This window comes from Miniopterus schreibersii (assembly GCF_964146895.1).
Source record: "Miniopterus schreibersii genome assembly, chromosome: 13".
NCBI lineage: Eukaryota > Metazoa > Chordata > Mammalia > Chiroptera > Miniopteridae > Miniopterus > Miniopterus schreibersii.
Genome location: NC_138113.1, coordinates 10,188,353 through 10,214,687, shown reverse-complemented (window position 1 = coordinate 10,214,687; position 26,335 = coordinate 10,188,353). Strand labels below are relative to the sequence as shown.

Sequence of the window (26,335 nt, the reverse complement as noted above, 5' to 3'; positions counted from 1 at the left end):
TATCAAGTGATTTATATATTCAGCATGTACACTATATTCATGCCCCTTTTCTTCAATAAAAAAATTGTATTATTTAAAATGGTCATAGAAACGAATTGCTTTTATACCAGGCACAGCTTGATTTTGGCTTGGCGGGTGGGTCGTGCAGAGGATTCCCACATGCCGTCAGCAATGGAAACCTTTGTACTCTAGATGCCTCTCCATCTCCCTCACCAGGTGGAAGGGGCTTTGCAGGGAGGCGGTGCTGATGGGCAGTGGTGGGGGCCCATGCAGGAGGTCAAGAGGACAGCAAGAGAGCTGGGGGGATTGACACCGGTCCATCAGGAGTGGGTCTAGAGCAGGTGTGGCAGGTGTGGCTGGGTGGAATGGCGAGTTTGGGGCAGGTTGTGGAAGACTTTAGAAGTCAAACTGAGGAGCTTGGATTTTATTCTAAAGGAGCTAGGAAAGCGTAGCTTCAGATCTGCGTTCTGAAGATCATAGCTAGCAGTATTCATGGAATGACCAGGTTCTATGTTTTACCCTAAAAATATAACATAGTTTTGGAAAATATCGTTTTCACTTTGCCAAACTACTTGCCCATATCGATGACGACCCACGTCGCGGATGAGTCTCTCAGAGAGGTAGGCACCAATCCGGTCCAGTTTTTCTGGAGCTGAGAGGGCATAGAAGGTCAGCTTCTCCATGTTGGTCTTCACTAGGCCATCCTGCAAAAGACAGACCATTCCTGCTCACGGCGGCCCCACCATGCCAGAGGAGTTGAAGTCTCAAGGTAAACATTCATTCCATTTAATCAGCTTTTAGCAGAGCGCAACTATGTATGCGACAGGCAACATGCAGATTCTAGGGATAGAGATCATCAAAATATAGTGCTTGTCCTCTAGGAACCCACAACTTAGCCCAAAGTGTATTAGCTATAACTAAAACTAGTAAGCGACATAAATGTATATGTGTGTACATGTATGCATATAGAGTTGTACACAAATGTATGTATATACACAAAAGCACATAGGCATGCTTGTATAGGTATGTGTATGTATGTGTGTGTGTGTGTGTGTGTGTGTATGAAGGCTTCATCCAAAGTGATTCCGAAGTAAAGCATGTTGGATATCCAGCACCAAGGTATGACAGGAAGGAGGCAGCTCTGTAACTCAGAGGAAGTTCTCTAGAGGGTGCTGGAAATGTGACTCCCACAGCCCATCACGAAGAGGTCACTGGCTCCCAGAGAGCAAGTCAACTACATCCGATTCTGACATTCCCGAAACCGCACATGTGATGTGGCCTGATGGTGGAGTGGTGGCTGGGAGGCCAGGAAGCCAGGTGCCCTGTGTGCACATCCAGACACCTGGCAGACACCTAGGGAGCGGGGAGAAGATATGGGCTCCTGAGCCAAAACCCAAGAAGGGCAGTGCTCACACTAAACAGCAGGAAATAGTACCCAAGAGAGTCAGCAGCTCAAGGAACTATCACCCAGAGACGTGAGTGAAAAAGATGTCTCAGCTGTTCAGCGATGGCCAAGAGCAGGCCAAACACACTTCTAGAGCCCTCTGCACAGGCCGACTTCAGAGAGAGCTACATCTCCTCAGCCTTCAGGCCTCTAGCAGCTTCTCCAAGGGGACCCAGGGGCAAGGGGCCCTGGAGGCCTGCCTTCCCCTGGCAGCAGCCCTCAGAGCCCTGGACGGGCTAGGATGGAGAGAAGACGCACAAAGCCAGCTGGAGAAGTGACGCACCTCGGGATCCTCGGGGAAGATGTTGTCAACCAGCCTTTTGTACCTGGGGCGCAGGGCACCACAGCAGCCGCACACACCTAGAAGGGCAAGAAGAGGAACTCGTGAGGGCAGCCTCCGGGCAGGCTGCGGTGGCCTGGCTCCCAGGGTGGCTTGTAAGAAAGTGAACCCAGGCTGGAAACAGCAAGGTCCCTCGCTTAGAGTGCAGGGCTTCATCTGTCCCGGGGTTGGCATCTCCTAGGACTGCCCACAGTCCAAAACATTCGCCTTGCTCACTTCATGTCTTTTGCTTGGGGTCAGGCAGTGTCCTGTGCAAGGGCCACAGCAGCAGACCAGCACCTGTGCGTGGGGCCAGGCCATGGGGGAGCATATGAGGGTGAGGCTTTGGGATGGGGGCTACCTAGGTCAGGTGCTGCCCACATATTCCAGGCACGCACACACACGCACACACACACGCTCTATAAAGCTGAGGTGGGACTGTAAAACTGCTCCTGCAGCTCAGGAATCCTCCCCGTGTCCAGAAGAAGGACACAGCTTGGAGGAGTGGTCGCTCTTCCTACGCTGGCCCCTCGTTTGCTCCCCGCTTCTTTCATTCTCTGCGCCTCAATTTCCTCTCCCACTCTCTCTCCCAGGGTCACTTCCATTGCAGAATGTTCTGTGAAACTATGATAAATGAACATTACCATTAATTATTAACATTGGAAAATGCATCTTTAAGGCGGCATAAGCAGGGTGTTTGAAAATGGTGGCATTTGAGAGTTGGGCAGGACCTTATGGGCAGCCGGTCCGTGGTTCTCAATGCCAGCTGCCTCCCCCCCCTCCCCCCCCCCGCTGTGGCCAAATGAAAAAACGAGATACATTTTAGAAGCTGAATCTATTCCATTAGGAGGCTCTGAGGCGACCTCCTTCCTTGTCTTCAGTGCTGTGAAGTGATGGCGTTAGGAAATCAATGACATAAAACAGACCTGGGAAAGCGAAAGTTGGCCATTTTAGGTCCCACCACAAAAAGTTTTCAATTGATGAAGAAAATTGAGCCTTCTGGGAACCACCGCTGTTCTGTACCCGCCCCCCACCCCAGCAGGGGCCTCCAGGGCACCCAGCCGCCTTCACCTCGCTGCTGGGCCGGCGAGTGTTTGCTCCCAGGAGAAAGGAAAGAGGAGAGCATGGCAGGGCCTGGGAAAGTCCCTCCCCAAACAATTGCCCCCCATTTCTACCCATTAATGCTGAATTCTGCTGGTAAAACTCTACTTGAAATGCAAATGTGCCCTGGAAAGGTCAGGCTTAAGGGCTTTTCAGAAAGGAATCAAGTACTTTAGAGGGAATTGCTTTAATCACACAGAGCTTCACACAAGGCGGGTGGAGAAAAGGGCTCCGGGAGTCATGACTGGGAGGGGCTGGGGGTCAGGACAGCACCAGGAGGAGCAGGGAGAAGAGATTTGGGCTCTAGGGGTGACTCGGGTATGAGGGAATGGGTGTGTCCTTGGAAAGCCTAGGGGCGTCCTGAGAGGGCAGGATACCAGACCGCTGATTTGTGGCACTCCTCGCCCAACCACCTGTGTGCCCCCTGTGTGCCCCCAGCCTCCCCCGGCCATGCACAGGGAGGGCAGCGAACCTGAGACCGGAACGCTGCCCTGTGCTTTAAGGGTGTGAACCAATAGAGACTTGAAGTTAGGACTGAAAATACCCATGTCAGTCCCCTCCTCAAGGGCCCAAGAGCCAGGCCTGCACTACACGGAGGCCAGGCTCACGGATATTGGAAACCCAGACTTGTTGAGAAAGTACAAGCCCATTGTGGGTACTCAGGGCAGAAACCTCCATGCAGGGGCTCCTGGGCTTCGTAGGAGCTGTGGGGCTCTTAGTACTGGAGGGAGGGTGGCAGGAGCAACTTCCCAAATAGACCTACGGCTGTTCCTTTGCCATCTTATCTGTTCCACTTTAGAAAAGGACCCATCATACAATGAAAGTGATTTTTTGGGATCTCAGCCAGAGGGCAGAAAACCCCAGCAGCGCTCCACACCTCCTGGGTGGGTAATCGGAGCCTAACACCGAGATAAAGGCCTCCTGTCTGATAAGGCAAAGAGCTGGGAGAGGCTGGACAGAAGCCCCCAGCCCCTGAGTGTCACAGCAGCTCGGGAGGTGATGGGAACCCACAGGCACCCCTACGAGGCTTCCAACCAGAAAAAGGTGAATTCAAAATAGCCACAACCAGGCTGGGGGTGGGGAGGGAACGGTGCAAATACTAGAAGACACTGAAAAGTAATTGAAAACAGTTCATCAATACTAAATATTAAGGGATACGTTTTATATATTCCTTTAATCTTGCTTCTGATGGTATTTCTTCTTCTTTTTCTCAATCCTCACCTGAGGATATGGTTTTTTAAAATTTTATTGATTTTTTAGAGAGAGAGGGAGGGAGAGAGAGAAACATCAGTTGGTTGCCTTCCATACACGCCCGACCAGAGATCGAACCTGCAACCTTTTGGTGTACGGGACAACGCTGCAACCAACTGAGCCGCCCGGCCGCAGGTGATGGTATTTATTCTTAATGTTGGTACCTAGAAGTAGGTGGAGTTTGAACTCACAGCCATGAGCCTGTACAAAAACCTTTCAAATTCTGAGTCCTTTTATTTCTGAGAGAGCGCTCTCCCCCCTCTCTTACTCTCTGGGGATCACGTCTGGCAGATGCAAACACTGGACACCAAACGTATTTATTAAGGATCCTCTTCTGTCGCTAACCCGTTTATACCTATTTTAAGTTCGAGAGGGAAACGTGATATGGCCAACTGGACTAGTAGGTAGCTGCTCTGGTTACTGAAAAATCACATCAGTGGGAATTAACAGGGTGTCCAATGGCAAGGTTTCAGTGGCTTCCTCCAACTTGAAAACTACTTACGGTTAGACGTGCCCATAGCCCTGCCCCTCCCACCATCTCCCTGTGGCTCACCCTGCCCCAGCCGCAGGGGCTCCTTGAACTTGGCCCTCGCACTTTATATTCCCCATCTGGAATGTTCTTTCCTACATCGTCCCAGCGCCCACACTCATTGCCCTGAGTCTGCCCGAATGTCACGTCAGTGTGGAGAGCTTCCCTGGCCACAATTCTTTCACTCTCTACCCCTAGTCTATTGCTCTTCACAACACTATTCACTAGCTGGCACACCTCATGTGTGTCTACGTCTCGTCTCCACTACAGGGTAAGTTTCTCGAGACCTCCAGGTGCTTGCAAGACAGTTCTCCTAGGAGGCCTCAGGGCAATGCTCCGCTGGCTCCCGTTCCTGAATCCCGACCAGCCCTCTTCTGGGGTGGCCATCACCTGGGGCTCTGGAGGCTGGCTCACGGGGGCCAATCTCTCTCCAGGACTGGGGGGATGGGGTGCGAGGGGCTTTGTGTGGTGGGTAGCACGGGGTCAGGGTTCCTTCTGTCCCGCCCCTGTCACATGCTGGCTCCCAGGTCTGGTCTGTGGTCACAGCCGTGACTGCTCACCAGAATCACCCGTGCATCTCTGAGGGGCCGGAGGTGTTCTGCTGTGAGCCTGGTGCAGAGCCACTGTGAGAAGCACTGACCCAACTCTTTGCCTGCCCAGCATGTGATGGCAGATCTCACAGTGGCTGGCAGCTCTGTGGACTCTGGACCTCTCATCTGGCCCGCCAGCAGCATCTATCTGCCCACGACTCTCAGACACTGTGGCTTCTCTTTTGCTCTGTTTGCCTGATCCTGTTACCTCACCTGATTTGTGCTGAGCACTATGCTGAGCACTTGACAAATATTTCAGATGATACTCATAACAACCACGAAGGTATTACTATTGTTCTCATTTGACAGATAAAGAAACAGGATCAGAGAGGTTTAGTGCCCTGCCCAAGGCCACACAGCATGTACCTCTCTGCCATGCTCCTCTGTCCCCTAATTCTCCCATCGCTTTCCCCAAAATAAATCCTCAACAATTTCGTAGGTTCAGCCTGTGCTCTCCTTTGCCATAGCCACGGTCACTAGGACGTTTCCTTGACACTTGAGATCCAATCCTTGTAAATGCCCCTTGGCCAGTCTCCTTGTTTCAATTCATTGTATATGTAGTTTTAAGGCAACTCTTTGCTTGATTCAGTTTGCTTTACAGTCAAGCAGTTGAGGTGGCTCTTCATTACGTTAAATGTCAGTTCAGCGCTTCAACTTAGTATTTGACAAGGGGTGCCCCATGAGGCGGGAGGTGGAGGGTTGTGTCCTTCCTTTGCTGGAGGGGGCCTCTCGCTCATGCTGTCTCCTGGAACAGCCCTCGTCTGGCAGCCAGAGGCCACATCAGAGTCCAGCGTGAGGAGGGCTGGGAGGTGGGAGGAGGAGCGGACTCGGAGAGCCATCCAGCCGTGGACAGCCCTGCAGCTGTGGGTGACAGGATGTTCAAGTGACAGGGATAGGGCAGAAACTAGACACGGTGAAGGGGCAGGAGAGTCAGAGCCACTGAACTGGGACCTTGAAATCATCACGCTAGGGGGGGCCTCCCAGACCCTAGCGCCTGCTGAGCCTCCTTGGAAGCCCCCAGTTAATAAACCCCCAACTCTAGGCATCCCTTTCGCCTGCCAGCTGACTTCTGCATGGACTTCGCACCATGTTATCCTACACAGTTTTCTACCACTGCGCGATCAGGCTGTTGTTTCAGTGACTCATATTTTCCCCCTTAGATAAACTGTAAATTCTTCGGGCCTCGTTTTCTTCAGACCTTGCCTGAGCCTGGCAGGACTCAAGGAAAGGGGCCTGACCTGTGATGTCTTTGATCGGCGTGCGACCCACGGAAGTCACCTCCTCTCCTAGCCCTCGGTTTCCTTTTTATAAACATCAATGCCATTATCCCCCTTCTCCAAGGAAAATGCCTCTTTGCTCAAAATAGTTCATATTTATTTTCTTAACGTCACAATCCCCTTGTAAAGGCAAGGGCTGGATTTGATCATCCCTAACAAAGCAAACTTGAGTTCTTTTTAAACAATTTACAATAAAATTTAACCCAGGGCCATTGGCACAGATACCCCTTTCAAATGAATGGGAGGAAACAGAACAAAGTTCAGAGAGAAAGGGGCGTCAGACTCAAGTGCCTCTGGTGAGGATCAGGCCTTGTGTCCAGCGGATGTTAACTGAGCCTCAGTAAATAGTCTGCACAGTACTTGCTGGGTAGGGTGGCGAAAAGGAGGAAGTTAAAAATATATAGGTTCTGCCATAAAAAATCTTACTCTCTATCGAGGACATGAGACACACACACATTTAAAGTTGATGATGTGTCACAGTGAGACTAAGGAGTCCACACAACGGAAGAAATCTCTGGGAGTTTGATGAGCCCAGGAAGGCTTCCTGGAAGAGGCAAGACCTGAGCTGGATCTCTAGGGGTGTAGCAATCTGGTAAGTACTGGCGAATCCATGAAAGGAAAAATCAGCAGCCCTCCAAAGGGGAAAAATGTAAGAAACTAAAAAGGTTCCCTTTTCTCTTTTCGCTTACATCTGATTTTTAAAAGGAATATACTCTCATGTTTAAGTCTGTAAGATAAGTAAAAGTGAATATAAACATCATTTATACTCACACTAGTCATGATTAACTATAGCAATTTTAGTGTATTTGTCCTAGTTTTTGTTTCCGTGTTTATGCATAATTTTAAAGTATATGCATAAAATTGGGATCGTACAGGTCCATGTAAAGACCTATTTTCTTCTTATATTATGAGCATCTGTCTTCTCACTAAATATCTTTCCAGAACCTCACGTTAATGGCTACTTACTATTCCACCTTTTGACCAGACTCTGATTTATTTAATCATTTCCCATTGCTGTTTCCAATTTTTCATTATTCTGAATGACGCGCAATTTGCCCTTGGTAATTAAAGCCGGGAGTCATACAGCAAGAGCCTGGTTTGGTTTTATTGGTGATAAAGAAGTCGAGTGGCGCCACGTGGCTGTGCCACTGTCGTGGAGGGGGAGCCTGCAGGGGCCAGGGCCTGTCCCTCCTGGTCTGGGGACGATCTGGGATTGAAGAAGCAAGAGGAAAGGCTGAGGAAAATGAGTTTGGGAAGGAGGCAGAGTCCAAGTTTCCAAACAAGTTTTATTGGAATCAAACAGCCCCTGAACTCTCCCTGGGGAGACAGGCTGGGCCAGTGCGTGTGTGAATTTATAGACAAAGCAGTAGCTGTCAGTAGCCTGGCCTTCCAGAGCTCTCTGCACTTCCAACACGCTCACTGCTTTCTAGCCAGTCTTGGTTGACCTGATTGCCACCTTCACTGAGCATGAGGGTTTAAAAAGGGAGAAGTGGGTCGAACTGATTCAATGCAGGGCTTCCATTCTTTCCTAACTGTACACTTCCCTGGGCTTTGGTATCACTCTTCAAGCGAATCATAGATAAAAATAAACAGAATGGTTTTTCATTCCTTGTCTCTTGGAACCAGTAACAGCAGGAAAAAATATATCCCAACTCTTTTCAGGAGCCAGGCAGGCTGGCTTCCCACCCCAGTTCCAGCTCTCACATGCTGTGCAGACTTAGGCAAGGTATTCAAGTCTCTGTGCCTCAGGACTCATCTGCAAAATGGGAGTAACAGAACCTACTTCCGTTGTGGTGGAGACAAGATAAGTTTACACAAGAAAGTTTTTAGAACTGTGCCTGGCATTTAATAAGCACTCAGAACTGATCAGCTATTATCATCATGATATTATGATGATGATTATTATGAAAATCTCTTTCCCAACTTTGGAAAGAGAAGGCAGGAAAGAATAAAATGGGATTTCAGGGCAGGAATGGTCCTTACAGTCTTTTGGTTCTATTTTACACCTGGCATATGAAGCACAAACAGTTACTAAGAAATCAGAGGTAGCCAGACATCACCTCTCAGATGCCCAAGGATGAGACTCCCAGCAGAAACACAACCGAGGGGCTGTTATCAGGAACAGCGGCAGCAGATGTGTGTTTTGAGCTTGTCTGTGCTCGGCACTCTGCTGGGTGTTTCACCTGCATTTGTCCATTTAATCTTCACAAAGAGCCTCTGATGTGGATACAAATACCCTTGCTTTACAGATGGCACCAAACCGAGGCTTTTATCCAATATGTTGACCTGTAGAAATGAAAGCGCTGAGATCTCTGCCCTAGAAGACATTATGTGATTGATGGGTAAAAATAGAAATGAAAATGTATTCAACAGGAATGTGGAATGTGTCATTGGGATCATACTAATTAAATGTTACACACACAGAGCGGGATTGCTGCGGTAACTAGACATGGGATGGGAGAGTGTCAAAGGAGACTAATCTTGAAGATTATTTAAAAGAGAAGGATTTTATTGAACTGTGAGAAAAAGAGGGCTTGCAATGTAGCAAGAGGGTGGAGAGAAAACACTGCATTTCCTGAGTGCCTAGTATATTATGTTAACTTAAGCACTTTGCACTTTTAAAAAAATCCCATGAGGTTAGTATTTCAGGTGAGAAAACCAAAGCTCAGAGAGGTTAGTTAATTTGCTCAAGATCACACAGGGAGCAAGGAACAGAATCAGGAACAGAGCAAGAGAGGCCATCTGACTTTAGAGCAATGATGTCTAAAGATATGAAGTGAGAGTAAACATTTAGACAGGGGTGTATGAAGAAAATGGGTTCAAGTAGAAAAGGGTACTTTCTAAGATGGATTATTTTTTTTTTAAGTTATCTATAACTGATGATAAAATCTGAACTAGCTTTGTGGATTGTACCAATGTCAATCTCTCGGTGTTGATACTGAGCTATAGTTATGAAGATGCTAACACTAGGGCAGGCTGGGTGAAGGGTACACGGGCTCTCCCTGTACATTTCTTTGTAACTACTGAAGAATCAATATTTCAAAATAAGAAGTTTTTTAAAATTGGCATACAACAAAGGCAAAGACACTTCCTTTGAGTGCAAGTGGTAACTGGCAGAAGACCTTAACATAGTTTGCTGATGGGCCTGCAGGGGCCCAAGAGCCAGCCTCAGGCCAGAGCCTCTCCCACCACCCCTTTGAGCGACCAGCCAGCCCCACACTAGGTTGGCTGCCACTGGAGGGAGAAATAAGGGTTGACAACACATACAGGGTGGGGCAAAAGTAGGTTTACCATTGTTCCTATGGAAAGGGATGCAATAATTAATAAATAATAATATAAAAATATACTCCGTGTTTTGTGCACTCACGACTGTAAACCTACTTTTGCTCCACCCTGTATATTGAGCAGCTATTATGGCCCCCAATGTGCCAAGGGCTGCCTGGGGACATGAAGCATTAACAAGACACAGACCTGGCTTTCTGGGCTCTGACAGTCTAGTTGGAGAGAAAAGGCACAATCAATAAATAAAATGTAAGCCGCCCTGGGTGGACTGACATTTCTCACAGTATGACAGCACAGAGAGGGAGGGGCAAGTCCAAAGCCTGGAATCAGTGACAAAAATCAGGCCTCGCTCCACCTCCAATGGCACATCACCAGCCACACTGGTCCTGGAAACTGATTGGAAACTCACCCACCACTGTGGGATGACAGCATCAATAACATCACATCACCAGAGATCAGCCATGAGAAAGAAGGGGAACTGGGCCAGAGTCTGAAAACTACCTGGTAAAATCAATGCAGACGCTGATGGAAAACCTGGAGGGAAGACAAGGCGGCAGCCTGCCAGCCTCAGTACTCTGTTTTTCAGATGTTCACTCCTCCTAAGCTGGGATACTCTCTCACGGAGGCACTTGTAAACAAAGGAACTTGGACTAAAACTTAGCCAGCTGGCTGAAATGTATTTGAATAAATAATTTAAGTGCAAACCTCTCCGGCATCATTTGGAAGACTAGGTGACATCATGGAAAAATTCCTAGGGTGGACTGTTTAATGAGAAAGGTCTATCCTAAACTCCATCTGCAGTATGCCCCGAACTAATAAAATTATGATTGAATTAGGGCAGGAGCGTGGGGAAAAGAAAACAGTTTGACCAAACAGTACCAAACCACAGGAGTGTTCCCCTTTGTTTTCATGTCCACAGATGCTGTATAGATAGTTCCAACCCCCCCCCCCATTTAGCTTCTCTGAAGTCTGATCGGCAGGGTCTGTTCCCTCTGAGCCTGTTTCCCTTCCCTGTTCTCACTTTCACTGCCCTCTCCTCTCTTCTGTTCCTTGTTGGATAATGGCCCGGTCCCACTCCTGGCTATGGGGGGACGTTTCCAATTTAATGGATGTTGGTACCAGCTACTCATCCACCCCTATTTTTGATCCCAGCTCAGTTATCACCAACTCCTTTGAGGCTGAAATTAAAAATCACCACTGGGAAAAAAAACTTGGTATGGAATCTTTAATAATTTTTATTTTGACATGCTTTGAAATTGGGGGAAGGGGAAGCACTGGATAAGATGAACTGCGGCCACCAGAAGCAGGCACTGGCTTCTCTTCTTACTTTAATTTACACAGACTCCTGGCCATGCCAGAGTCCGGGCCTCCTTTGCCTCATTAGAAAGTGACTCCCATACAGATCATACCATGAATCACTGTTTCACTCATTGCGCAACACCCAGCAGCAAATGCTAGCAAACAGATGGGCCTCTAAACCCAGTTTCCTTATATTTGTGCCCCAAGATGGGTAGAATGAACATCCTTTGAGAAACCTAACTTAAAAACGAGGCCCAGAACATCCAGGTTTTCCTCAAGTCTGCACTGAAAGCGGCTTGCAGACGAAGGCCGTCTGTGTCTGTCATCTCCACACTGTTATTAATGGCTCAGCGTTTTCAGAGCCCATCACAGCCTGTGATTAAAATCTAGGTTCCAGTTTCTCAGCAGGGCGAGTGAAGACAAAGGTCACAGGAGAACACGGCTGCCAGTTTCTGGCAAAATAATAATAATAGTAATGATAATAATGATGGTTCCCAGGATCATCTCAGACACAGGGGCTGGTGCAGCACATCAGCCCTGACCCCCGCCCCCATGCACAGTCGAGGGGAACCGGAGCTGGGAGAACCATGGGACGGGGATGGGGGGATGGAGACTTTTCCTCTCCTTGGTTCAGAAATCCCGTTCACAGTATCTGCAATTGCTCATGCACACAGGGAAGCAGAAAAGAATGGGTTTGTGGCTTTGTTTGGGAACAACCTAAACGTTCATCAATAGGGGACTGGCTAAATAGACCAGGGAACCTCCTGCAGTGGACACTGTGCAGTAGCCGGAATAAATAAGGCAGATCTATGAGCACTGCCCCGATAGCTGTCCAAACATACTGTCAATTAAAAAGCAGGCCGCAGAACAGGTACAGCATGATACCATTTGTGCGAAACACAGCCCAAACAAACTTGGCATGTGTGTAAATATGTGTATAAAATAGGCTGTAAATGCACAAAGATCCGTAAAGATACACAGTGCAGCATTATTAGTGATCATGTCCAGTGTGGGGACTGGAGCTGGGGGCCTAGGGATGAGGGGACAAGGTAGTCACAATGGTAGCCACTAGTCACCTCTGGTTACGTAATTCAATAATATTTAAACTTCAGTTCCTTGGGCACACAAGCCACCTTGTATGTGCTCAGCAGCCACATGTGGCTAATGGCCACCCTACTGGACACGCAGGTACATTTGCATCATTGGAGAAAGTTCTCTTGGACAGCTCGAACTTAGGGCTTCGGTTTTTATTTTAATTTCCTCCCCCAACAAAAATGTTTTATTACTCATTTAACTTAAAAGAAATATAATTTTGACTGTTTCTTCCTTTTTCTCTTCAGAATAAAACGCCTTACAAAATCTGATGAGACTAATTTGCTGTTCAAAGATTTGGAATCTAAGAGTTAAAAACACACACACAGTGTTCTATACTTGCTCAGCTTGGGTCTTGCTGGAGCTGGTTAAAGACCCAGGAGTCATTTCATTTATTCACGCACACACGCATGCATGCAAGACAAACGCACTGAGCACGTTAGACACGGTGGAAGATGAAAAATAATAGAATGCACAGTCCTGTCCCTTGTGCATGCGCTCAAGCAGCCATAACAAAAGGAAGCGCAAGTGTCACTTGAGCCAGCATGCTGGTACTTCCAAGGGTGGAGGTATCATTTCAGTTGAGATGCTTCCAAACAGATGTGAGGCATAGATAATATGTTGACAAAGAAGAGAAGGGAGGGAATTCCAGGCACTAGGAACAGCATGAGCAAAAGATCAGAGGAGCCAGTGCAAAGGAGCATTCGGAATATAATCAGTGGGCCAGTCTGTCTAGGACAGTGATAGGGAAGCTGGGGCCCTAGGGAGGGGCCAAGTGGTGAAATGTCCCCAGAGCCAGGTCAACAGGGGAGAAATGTCATTATACTAAGTAACAGCCACTATCACCTTTTACTGTGCCTTAGAATGTGTAAGGAATCTTACACATTACAGATGGAGCATGGTCTGACCCTCCCAACAGGCCACTAAGATGGGACTATCCTGGCAGAGGAACAGGACCAGACCCTGAACTAGAAGTGTCCACTTGCGGTGTGACAAATATGGGGGAGTCACACTGGGTGAGTGTGCCACATGGGAGGGCGGGGCATATGCAGCCTCTAGCCCCAATGAAGTGGTAGGTGAGTGACAGGGGAAGTCAGAAAGGAAGCAGAGGCTTCTGATTGGCGTCTCACCTGCCCCAGAGCCGAGTGATGACATTTGGGATCAGAATAGAGGACCAGAGATGCGGTGCACTAAAACACAGGCTAAACTCGGCCCCCTCTCTCCCTTCACACATGAAAGTCACCCAAGAGAGTTGACAGCTGTCTCTAAGAGTTGACACATTTAGAGACAAGGGGAAGCAGAACCTCCCAGCATCTGCACAGAGAGGGGCAGGTGAGTTGAACGGGCAGGTGAGTTGATAGTGGAAGTGTTCAGGAGAGGGTAAAACAGTGAGAACTGAGAAGGCGGCGAAGGCATAGGGCTCGGCAGTCAGGCCTCCGCTGGTGACTCCGGGACCGTTTTCAGTAGAGAGGTGACAGTGCAATCTCAAATAGTGTGGGTTGAGAGGGGAATGACTATTAAGGGAGGAAGGGAGGCGTGATCTCACCTTCAGTGACTGCTGGTTTAGAAGCTGCATGAAATGTTACAGGAATCATTTATTTAACAAGAAGGGTAATGCTTGGCTTGTCTGCATCGATCACAGTGGATACGCTGCTTTGGCAGGCACAGGCCCCTGGGCCGGGGTGAACTTCTGATGTGACCCTGACATCTTGGGCTTCAGTGTGGCCTTAGGACACTAGATATATCTTGTAGCTTTGATGAGAGAATTACCATTAACAGAGCACTGTTGGTATTTTATTTTATAATTTCATCAATACTCACTTTATAAACACTGTTTATCAGCTTAAGTAGTGTATTGGTTACATTTACGGAAGGAAGTACTTTGTAGGCCCTTTAAGCCCAGGGAATCTCAATAAATGAGAGCAAGAGGGAAACTTAATGCTGATGTGTGTGTCTCTCTGCAGAGTGTTCTGAGCTCAGGGTGGGAATTCACTCACTGAAATCCATCCATTGGAATACCTACTACTTGGTACATCAAGGCACCTGAATTTTATTTTAAGTGCACATGAACTATGGGGATATGAAGCCTTCCAACAAATAATTCCTGCCCTCAAAGAGCTTGCAGCACAGAGAGTAGAATCTACCACAAGAAAACAATACAGTGTTAGAAATTTCACCAGCAATTTGGTTTAAGTTTGGAGCTAAAGACTAGAAATCAGGACTCAATTGATGACACATTTATGCTTTCTCCACACAATACGCCCTGTTTCCTATTGTGGTCACCAGGCAGCCTATAAAAAGCAGGGTTGCTCACCCCCAGGTTTCCAAGTGAACACACGCCGTCAAATATAGAAACCAGAAGAGGCTGCATTGTGATGGGGCCAAACTGACTGAGAGCAAGCACGAGAGCTTTAAATACACAGAAGAACGGACAGATTTAAACCACAGTCTCCTAAAGGCTAGGAATCCAAGATCGATCATTCAAAGGCCCAAATCTATAATCAGAGAGTCTGTCACAGCATGAGCGGTGCTGCCAAAACACAAAGCAGGCGCTGGGCCCCGAGCTGCTAAGACACAAAGCCAGGACCTGGGTGGTCATGGTGCCAGAGGGAAATTTCAGAAGCAACACTTCTGAAACTCCAAGCAGAATCAGGAGCAAGCAGCAGAATTCAGCAAAAATGCAAAACGGGTGCTCAGTTGAGCCAAACGAAAAATGCCAAGTAAGCGGCAGGCCAGGCACAGCCAAGACCCATTTTTAAGGAAGCCGCGCAAGTGCACACGGGCGTCCTGGATGTACCTGCACAAGGATGGAAGTCCCTCCAGCCAAGTCTGCCCACTGCAAGGAGCAAAAGCAGATGGAGCGAGAAAGGGGCTAAGCTGAGTGGGTCTCCAAAAGCAGAAACCTAGCTGGTGGGGACTGCTCCTTCCAAAGCTCTACATAAGGAGTGGAGAATGCGTCCTCTGTGCAGATCCTGGGGGCTCTGTTACTGCTATGTTGTTATTTAAAAGGATCTGTTGATAGTAAAATATGCATTCTGACCCCTCCAGTTAATGTCAATACTAGCTAACGTTAAGCTCTCATTACACATCAGGAACCATTAAGAGGTTGGAATGCATTATTTTATTTAATCCTTCTGACAATATCGAGGTGGGGTCTATTGTTCTATTTTACAGGAACATGAGGCTGAGCTCGGTTAAGTAACTCCTCCAAAGTCACACAACTGTTACATGGGAGAGCTGCGATTCAAACCCAGGCCTGTCAGAGTCCAGGGTCCTCACACCTAACCCCTGGGCTACAAAGGAGACACTGAGATTTACTCCACTGTGCCATTAGGAAAAAATTCCATTTTTAGCCAGGGAGATATAGGTCTTTGTGCAGAGGTGTCACAGCCAGCACATTATTAAGAAACAGGTGAATAGTAATGCCATTAAGGGCCATGCATTGTTAGGAGTAGGACAGCACTGTGGGCTGCGAGGTCACAGAAGCCCCGAGAGGAAATGAGAAAATCAATCCTGCACACATGCCCGGCCCCGCTCAGCCATCAGTCCTGCCTATGCTGGTGCTGAGCCGGTGTTGCAGGCCTGCTAAAGCCGGGCTTTGTTCTGTCATTTAAGGTCCCATTAGAGCCAGCAATGCCTCAAAGGCCTCACACCAGATGGCTCTCTTTAAGAGCCCTCTGCCCACTGCCCTGCCGCCATCAGCAGCCTCCCAGCTGCCAACAACAAGCTGGACTTCCCAGGTCAGCGTCCTCGGCTCTCTGCTCAGCACATACGTTGTCCAGCAGCACGTGCCCTTGACCAGCAGCTCTTAATGGGCACTGTCACTGGAGCACTGGGGACAGTCCTGGGCAAGAGCCCTGGTGCTGGCTGACACAGGTCCTTGGCTGTCTTTTAGCCCTTTGGTGCCAATGATGCAGAACAGACCAGTGATTGTTTGCAGGCATGTTTTCTTCTTTTCCTGGGTTTCCTGCTGCCTACTGCAATCTAATTAACATGCAATATATGCACAGATCTCAAGTGGTCAGTGCCTTGAGTTTGGACAACTGTTTATATACTGTGCAACACCACCCAAATAAGACATAGGACATTTTAATCCCCTCTAAAAGTTCCCCTTCCAGTCAACCCCCTCACCCAGCCATGATCTAATTTCTAATTTCTATCATATATTTGTTTTTGCATGTCTTCTTGGATAAGCATTTCTAAAACATAATTAGAAGATTCCAGATAACTATCCACATAAGAAAACCACTTTTAATTATACTTATTTATGTTCTGCCACTACAATTGATGCTCACCATATAAAATGCAAAAAAATACAAAACAGTTTTTAAAAGGAAATTTAAAAGTCATCTGTGATCCCATCATCTAGAAATAACCACTGTTTGTGTTCTATGGGTTTCTTTCAGGGCTAGTAGACATGCATTGATTATAGACTGGCTCCCGGGTGGGGCATTATTAGCTTTTTTGTAAATAAATAAAGTTTATTGCTGCAGAGTATGCCATTTAGAGTTACCTATGTGCAACACAGCTCACTCCAAAATCTACCTGCAATTGTAGAAGCCAACCGTTGTGGTTCAGTTGGGGCCGACATCTGAACTCACTGTTTACTTTCTTTTGTGAGCTGTGTCTTGCATGCCTCTGCCCACTGGCAGTCACATGGACCTCTCATGGCACCTCAGTTTCACTGCTCTGAAGGACAATGACCAGCTCCTTGAGATGCAGCCCCCCAAGGTGAATACACATTTGCCGTTAACTCAGACCACCCATCCCGACCATAGCCTCCAAAAGTGATCATCGATTCTCCAGCCACTTCCACAGAATGGAACAGACAGGCCCACAGTCTTATTAACACAAATTTTCTTTCTTTCTTTACAGAAAAACAGCACTTGAATGACATTCTTAATTTGAGTTGGAGTTTTCCAGAGATCCAAAGAATATAATGATGCCGGTTTCTGGGTCTCCTTTTATAGACACCCTGAGTAATAAGGTGACTAAGGCTGTCATCAGCCCAGCCTGATTTATGCCATCGATGAGGGGTACAATCGATTCTGATAATGGTGTGTTACGCGTGTGTATGTAGGTGAAAAAATTTTAAAAATACTCTGACATTTCTTCCCCTCTTCTCCTCTGTCTGCATATAACCCTGAGCCAAGGTCAGCATCCCTGCTTTTTTGCCTGGTGCCCCCACACTCCATCCAGCTCCCAGACTGAAGGCACAGCAGCCTGAATAGTGGTTGATCTAGGAACATCCTGGCAGGTGTTTCCATGCAACGAGAAACAGACTCATTGCCTTTGCCTCAGGGGCCTCTCCATTTTTCTCATTCGGTAAAAGAATAATGCACAGACTATAGGAATGGAAATCAAAATAAAGACCTGTCTATAATTACACCACTAAGTGTAATTTTTGAAGAAAAAGAGTGTGGTGTTTGTTCCAAGCCCCACAGGAGAAAATATGTGAGAATAATTCCCTACCTGCCTTAACCTCTCAGTGGGTAGGCCAAGCGGCTGTTGCTCACGACTAACACCATCAAAGTCTAGAGAAAAGCCAAATGGTTATATTCCTGCATATCCTTTATTCTGTACAGAATTATAACCAACGTGGGAAGGCATATTGTACCAAGATGATGAAATACTGCAGCTGTAAGTATTGAAATCCCAGCCCACGGCCATGGAGATCCCGGAAACAGGGGCTGCTAGGTTTGTATAGATGTGTGGCTGACACTTATAACTATTTTACAGTTCAACGCAAACAGCTGAGCTCTTACTACATACCAAAGATCTCTGCTGGATGCTAGAAAAACAAAGATGATTAAGATAGAGGTTGTGTCCTCAAGAGGTTCACAGATCTAGTCTACAAGGAAATAAATGACATTCACTGTGGCAAATAAATGACAAAAATAACATCAAAGTATAAGATACAGTGGGGATACAGAGAGGGCTTGGCAGGAGGCTGCAGGGCGCTGTTTTTTTCAGTATCGGCCCTTCATGCTTCTGCTCTAGGAGCATCCTTCCAGCACGAGTAGTGGGAAGCGGGGCGGGGCTGGAAATGCATCACTCTATTGCAAGTAGTGCTTTTCTAAGCAATCTTGTAATTTAGAGATTCTTCTTCACACGATTTATAAATGTTATTTCAAGAATATCCACCTACGAAGAAAGTTGGGACCCGGAGAGAAGTCTTTCTGAATAGTTATGATGAAGCTTGCAGCTCTGCCAAGCTAAGTATCTAAGACTCTTGGTTCCTGGATGCTTGAATTTATCTGGGTCCTTGTGGAGGTTTAGCCTTTGAGCTCAGAAATCCTCATTCTCAGGTTTATAGTCAGGCCACAGGCTGTGCACTAGGGCACCCATATTCCTGGATGCAAAGCTACAACTCAACTATGTCAAATCTACTAACATATTGAGTTTGGAATTCTTCTCTGGTAGTGAAATTTGCTGTTCGGCATAAGGCTCATGGAGTTGCCACCACATACAAAAGCGGCACTTTAATCTCACATGAAGCTCTGTGAACGCGTGCTTAGGGGACAATGGGGAGAACAGACCCCAACCAGCTGCAGGACCTTGGGCAAGTTATTGGGCTTCTTAGCTCTGTGTCCTCGGCTCAGCCACAGAGACAATGACACCCACCTCCAAAGGGTTGCTCTGAGTTGAGGTGATGAATGCAATGACATTGAATAAACATTGCTAAATTTTAGGAATGCATAAGGATTTAGGCAAAGATGTCGAGTCTGTCCTTTCTAGTGCAGGGATGAGAGGGACACAGTCATGGACCGCCCATCTGCAGATGGCCCTCTAGGAGACGAGAGGTGCTGAGCATTATCAGCACTGTGCTGTCCCCTCGCAGGGGCCCGGTCTAGCAGGCCGACCTCACAGAGGCAGGTGCCCCCCTCACCAGTATTGCAGCAGCTCTCCGCTTTTCCACTCTTATCACCAGACCGTGTCTAAGGATTTTAACAAGCACAGTCTAAATATGACAGACCCGTCCTTGTACACAGGGATTGTCATTGTTTCTGGAGAGGGCGTGGCCATGCCCCAGAAGCATCCACGAAAATTGCTGGGATGGTGATAATCTCACCTTTCCTAGGTACAGTGTTCTGTACTATACATACATGGCTATAGACAGCTCATCTGACCCTTCACCACGCAGGGCAGACCGACTGTCCCCACTTTGCAGGGGAGAGAATGGGCTCAGAGAAAGATGAACTAACTGTCCAGGGCCCTATGACTAGAAAGTGGCCATCTGGGACTTGGCCCACTGTCCCTCTCTCACATACACAGCCAGCCCTAACCCACCTCCTCGAGGCAGCGGTTGCCACATGCTGAATGGCTGGACCTGAAGAGGTAGGAAGCAATTTTAACCCACAGCCAAACTATCAGAGAAGCAGGAGCTCCTTCTGCGAGAGAAGGCCCAGCCTCTGCTCTCTCCGGGCCCAGCGCGGACCGTGGAGCGCCCTTTAAGCACACTGCCAGCCCGGGCACGTGTGTGACTGCTTGTGGCAGCCTGCTCTGCTTGCCTGCTGTCTTCCCCTCTCTCTCTGGGATGGATGCTCATGCCTCCTTGTTTTTCATGCCATCATTGGCTCTTGCATTCTGTCTTCCACCCTCCCCTACCTGCTGTCCTGGCTCCTCTCTTATTAATCAATCTTCATTTAGGTCCCCAAGGCTCTTCCTGGAGCCCTTTGTCTCTCTGACAAGGCAAAAACAATGATAAAGGAGGCAGAAAGGGTGGTGGCAGAGGCTCCAATCAGAAGTGACAGCTCCCAGCTTCCCCGATGACTGTCCTGGGACCACAGAGAAGGCCTGTTGCCCTCGGTTCAGCCATGTTTTCTGTGCTCTCCTGCGCTTCCCAAATTGATGTGCAAGTCTGTGAGGTACAGTGAGCTCTGCAAAAGGAAAGACCTGTATTCTCTGGAACATAAAGAATATTCTAGGGACAGCGGTGAGAGAGGGAGGGCCAGTCCAACACTCTGGAGCTGGAGTGCCCAGGTTCAAATCCCAGCCCAGCACAAAACCGTGCAGCCATGGGCAGGTTATTGAGCCTCTCCATGTCTCCATTTTCTCATTTCTAAAGGGAAATAATGATCCCTAACGCACAGAATTTGAGGAAGAGTAAACCAGTTAATATGTAAAAAGTGCTTAGAATATTGCTTATCACACAGTAGTGCCGGACGAATGGAAGCTGAGATCACAGTTATTATTTTGTTATCCAGGACATGTATTGTTATTCATGACACACTTAAGGCCAAAATATGTGGAGGGTCAGAGTTAAGGAGAGGTACATTTTTAAAATGACATCTAGCTCAGCATTCATCCATTCTCCGAGGTTTTCAAGCACCTGCTCTGTCCCAGGCAGTGCCCAAGGCCCTAAAGATGCAGCAGGGGATGAGAGAAATAAGTTCCCTGCTTTCACAGGGCTGCTCAACAAGAGAAATATGAGACTGTGAGAAGTGGCTGTGCAGTGAGTAAGGCACGTGGACGAGAGGCACCAGACGGCCTCCCTGGATTAGGAAGGCAGGAGCCGCCTCTCCAGCAAACTCTCAGAAGACACATTCACCAAGGAAGGAGAAATGACGGCCGCAGCTGCGAAGCGCCAGGGAAGCCTGGGAGTCCTGGCTCCCGGCAAACACAGGCGGGAAGCCAAGAGCAGAGCTGGGGGCAATCCCAAAGTGAGGAATCAGGACCCATAAACTTGCATTTGGAGCAGTCCTCATACTCTCCAACATGGTAGAGAGCAGATTAAGGGAATGATATTTTTAAAAGAAAAATCTAATTTAGGCCAACGTTTATAAAATACTCCTAGGAGGAGCTCAGGGAAGAATTAGCTCTTAGCATCTCAAAAAGCTGTATTTGTCCTCAGCAACTGCATTTTAAAGAAAGCTTTTTATAGATGCTATGAGACTTGCAAATGACTTGCTCCCTCTTTTTTTTTGGCCTACAGAAAACTCAAAACTGAATTTTCAAAAGGATCTGCTGGTAGGCAATTTTTCCTGAAATAACTTTATTCTTGGCATTATTTTTTCCATTTTACTCATAGATTTTCTTTGATTTGTCTCCTTTATTTATTGTAGCAGGTGTGTACGTAAAATATATGCCCCCAAATCCTCTTTAGAACAAGTTAGAGTATAATAAATTTACAGCTCTAGGTAATCTAGCACCTATTTCAAAATACACCATTTTCTGTATCTGCCTGTATAACCCACATTTAATGTGCATTGGGAATGTTTTTTAAAAAGTTTCAATTCACCTTATCCCATACCCCCATCTCTCCCGGTCCTACTGCTTTTTTTAAAAGGGGCAAACCTCTTCCACTGCACATGCACAATTCTACCTGGTCCAAAGCTTTCTCACTCCTCGGGCTACCACCTGTGGCTGGTACCTCTCCGCCTATCCTCACTTTCACGTCTTCCCCGGCCCATCCCCATTCTGCACAGCGCCCCAGCTTCATTTCCCTAAAACATCAATGGACCAAATCGGCCCTTTGACAATCTAAAATCTTCTGTGGCTCCTCCTGCTCACAGGGATAAGTGGAAGCACCTTATCCTGACATATCTCCTCCATCACACACTTCTCCACCTAAACTCTGTCCAGGCCCAGGTAGCTCCCTCTCCTAACTCTCCGCCACAGGTCCTCTCTTTCCCCATCTCCGAGCACTTACTGGTGCCTCCACCCTGACATGACCTCTCTTCCTTCCCCACCCAGCTCAGGACCCTGCAGGGATGCCTGCTCTCCCCCAAAGCCCTCCCAAAGAAGTCCACCTCCCAGAGGTCTTCCATGCAGGACTGCTGGCTGACCCTCATTTGGGGAGTTACTCATTCCACCTTGAACAACTGTGCAATTTTACTGAACGTATCTTTGCATCATTTAATTCTTTGCACACTTGACAACCCGTTTGCCCACTGAAATTGCAATCCTCTTGATGCAAAGGACTTTTATACATTTCTCTGTCCCCCGGGATGCCCTATGTAGTATCATACATAACCAGCATTCTACACATACTTAATGCTTTATGTCTATTTCCCTTTAAAACATACAATATAAAGCAAATGACAAGCCATGGTTAATACCCTCAATAAATAAAGCACTCATGACAATTCACTAAAATGCAAAGGGCTAAAAAACACAGGAAGTATTTAACTTCACTAGTAATAAAGAATATAAGTTAAAATAACCTAACTTTTCTACTGAATTAGCAAAGATTAGGGGGTAAAAATCTCCGTATTTAATGCTTTTGAGAGTATAGGGAGATAGGCACTCCCCTAACTATGAGTGGGAATGTAGTTGATACACATGTAAACAATTTGACAATATATAACAAACCTTTAAAATGTTTATATACCTTGATCAACCCATTTGGAGGGCTACAGCCTAGGGAAATATTCCAAAATTTAGAGAAATCTTTGGGCACCAGGTACTCTTCCCAGGGTTATAATATTGAATCTTTATGTATAACCTAAATGTACAATGAGGAAATTATACATCCATTTGGTGGACTGTTTTATAGTCATTATAAATGGCAGCCAGTAAGTTTTTATTAATTTAGGAGGGATGCTTATATTCTAATGTTAACTAGAAAAAATAGAATACAAAATTATGTAAAATGATAATTCCAACTATGTAAACAAATGCATGAAAAAAAAGATATCAAAACAGTAAAAGCAGTTATAATTGTTTATAGTTTATTGTGTTTTCCAGATTTTCTGGAAGAATTGGATAACTATCGGGGGGGGGAAAGATGCTTTTTGTAAATTAGATTTTTCTTTTGTTTGATATAAGAAATAGTTTCACAAGCACTGTTTATTAAGCTTATGGGACATAAATTTATTTTAATTTTTGCCCCTTTTAAAAAAAATAAAAATTAAGAAACAGAGAGGAAAGAGAGAGTTGAAGAGAGGGAAGGGAAAAGTGGGCAGCTCTCCCATCCTGATTACTCTCGGCTGTGAGGTGGGCACTGTTATCTTTGTAGAGCCAGGGAACTGACTCAGAAAGGGTCAGGTCCAAGGTTACCTGCGGGCAGAGCCAGTCCCTGGGCCCCCTGCTGCTCCTTTATCACCATGCCTGGGTTAGCACAGACAGGATCCCTAAGGAAAGAGAAAGGAAGTGGCAAAAGCAGGCCAGCACAAAATCCTAGTGGTAATTTATATAATAATATAAAAGGTTGGTTTTGGTGGGTAGAAGTGTGGATGGCATTTCTGCCCTACTCTCTAAGGTGATGGTGACTTTTTATTTATGTGCAAGAAGAAAAATGCAACTATTTGAATTCACGGAACTGTGAGCAGCAAGAGAGAGAAAACAGGTTCTATTCACCCCGTCCCCTCCTAAGAATAAAGGAGTTGGGGGGCAGGGGGAGTGGCAGGGAGGCCAGGAGGTTGGCGGCATGTGCATGTGCGTGCGTGTGCGTGTCTGTGTGTGTGTGTGTGTGTGGTCGTGGGAGTCCCCTGTGATGAGGAGCAGCAGGACCTATGGAAATTTCTGCAAAGGTGAGCCTCTGCACCTCGGGGAGTCGGCCCCACCCCGCAGGTTCTCCAGCCACCTACAACAGTCTCAGCACGCACATTGCTCTGTGAAGCACAGTTACAGAGAGTTGTAGCCCACCGCCATTTTCCCTACAGTCAGCACTCTCGATCACAAAGCATGAAGGAAGACATGTGTTGGGGATGTGGCAGCACCTACAGGCGAGGGGGATTCGACAGAGCAGCTTTTGTTTCAGTGGGACCTGGGGTTTAGAAAGGAGTGAGTACTGAGGAGGCTCCTGGGGTGAGTTTGGTGGCTTGAGTGGCTAGCTAGGTCAAGGTGATCTGTGTGTTTAATGTGGGGTGGAAGGTGACACAAACAGGCATCTTCAGGAGCTGGCAGAGAGGAAGAGAGAAAAGTAGAGGCCCAAGGCCAGCCAAAGGGGCCACGCTCTTGAGCAACGCATCTTGTGTGTGCAGAACCTCTTCTGTTGCAAGGCCACAGCCAGTGCCAGGCTCTGAGGCTCACAACCAACCTGGGGGGGAGATGGCGTCTCACCACTTTCTACTGAGATATATGTAATTTCAAGAGACGACCCCACCTGCCTAAGGTCACATGCCCGGGACCTGGCTCTTGGATTGAGATGAGGGGACCCCAGGCCTAGGATTCTTTCTGTCCCTATAGCACTGTGTCCTCCAGCACAGACAAGGGGCTCTCATTCCCCCACAGACAGGAGGAAAAAGACGGAGGAGACTGAGGACACGGGAAGACTGAGTTGTCGGGGGCAGAGGTAAGGTGAAGAGGGGTGAAGAGAGGAGATCTGTCCAGAATCGCCAAGCGGCTGAGAGATGGGGACAAGACTTAGATTACATGGATTCACAATAGATCAAGTCACCAAGGTGGGCAGTCAAGGGTCATCGTTACCTAAAGCTCTTAGGTGGCTTTTGGCTCTACACAGGGGGCCTCGCTGCTCATCAGTTAATAAAGTCCATGGTGACATTTTCCTAATGAGACTTTACCCAAGTCATAGGTGGGGCGTGTACTCACCTAGGAAGTCTCAGTTTGCATACTGCACTGTTCATCTAACTGTGTCACCTTGGACATCTCACTTGGAAAATATGGGAAAATAAGAACGAAATATAAGAAGTCTAAGATTCTATGCCATTCCGACCTCCCCCGACATCTTTTTCATCACTCTGTTGACTTCTGGGGGAAGAATTATTACAAGTATCACATGGAAGTCAAGAAAATGCTACAATACAGGCCAATGAGCTAGTCCCCTTGGAGAGTGGGCGCCCTCTCACACTGCCAAAGAAGGCTTTGCACCAAATGAGACGCTATAACAATCTCCCAACAGCACTGCTGTGACTCCTTTGCTGCAGGCAACTGCCCAGAGGATTCCCTCTATAATCTTTCTATGAATCATTCAGGGGCACGTGCTACCTCTGTTTGCATCTGGAGGAATGCAAGCATATAAAAGAGAAATAAAAGTCTGTGGGTATCTGAAAATAGCACCCAGATATGTTGGCTTCCCGGTTCCCCTTTCTGTACCATCCAATTCTTCCTCGGCTTCCTTCAACAGTAGAGGCAGACCGGGACCCCAATGCTCAGGTGCCAGCCTGACTCAGACTAAATGCCACAAGGCGGCCCAGCAGAACTAGGGTTCCTAATTCTGACCCATTCTGATGGGCCTTGTCCTAACTCCTTCCCCACTGCAGGTGCCCCTGCAGTCACATGCTTTTGTCAAGTGATCTGCAGCTTCAGGCTGCTCACTCTGCAGAAAAGAAGAGAGAGAAAAACAGAGAGTAAGAAAATATAGCCCTCTCCTGGGGACCTCACAACTTCCTACCTTATAAAAACACAACTGCCTGGTTACCTTTCCCGAGAGTCCCCATGGCCAGCAGAGGGGCTCTGAGGTTAACCTCACCTCCCTACTGCCCCCTTGGATCCACCCAAGAGCAATGGTACTTGCTGAGGGGACTTGCTGAAGTCTTGACCTGGTTCAGAAATGCAGATGTATTACCAACTGGGCAGGGAAGGAGACTGATGCAAGGTTCTCTCTCTCAACAGTGAGGCCCACTGATTGCTGAGCCTATGCACCACCAAGCTCTCCGCTTCCTCTGCCTCCAACAAACTTTGTGACTCACAGTCTGCAGAGTGAGGCAGCTGAGCAGCCTCAGTGATAGGTTAAATTGGGAATGTGCTCTTCTCCCAACACTCACCCCTGGGATGTCCCCTGAGCCCCCGCCCGGCAGTGGAGGCAGGAGATGAGAACAAGTCCAGTTCTTTTGCCCGCCCTAAAAGAGCTGTCAGAATCTGGGTCCTGATGGTCTTAGGTCCATCTGATCCTCTCTCTCTGTCTCTCTCTGACACACACACAGGGCAGTTCAGAGGCCTGGATGCTCTGTAACGCAGTTGATTTCTAGACTGGTCTGGGTCTCCAGGGCTCCCCGTACTGGAGCTCGGTCGTGGGATCCAAAGGGCTCTTTTCCTCACCCACACCGCCTCCAAAACCAGGGGAACTCCTGGCCGACCTTAAAGCTGACCAAGTGCATCATGAGGGTCTGGCTGACGGTGGCACATCAGCAGAGGAGGTGGTGGCGGAAGAAGAGAGGCCAGGGGACAGCGAGAGGGTGGCCACCCAGAGCTGCGCTGCGCCCTCAGCAAGGGCTCCCTCCTCCATCGCCGCGGAGGGCCACTCTG

The 26,335-nt window shown here is 47.6% G+C and overlaps 1 protein-coding gene across 3 annotated transcripts in view; it reads right to left on the bottom strand.

Moving 5' to 3' along the window:
• EFR3B (EFR3 homolog B) overlaps positions 1-26,335 on the bottom strand; it is a 61,969-nt gene that overhangs the window by 34,966 nt on the left and 668 nt on the right. For all 3 annotated transcript variants that reach the window (XM_081156021.1, XM_081156022.1, XM_081156023.1), the window contains exons 2-3: positions 1,728-1,804; positions 577-704 (exon numbers count right to left, since the gene is read on the bottom strand). In XM_081156021.1, the coding sequence (XP_081012147.1) occupies positions 577-704; positions 1,728-1,804 (205 nt within the window). The remainder of the gene's footprint in view (positions 1-576; positions 705-1,727; positions 1,805-26,335) is intronic.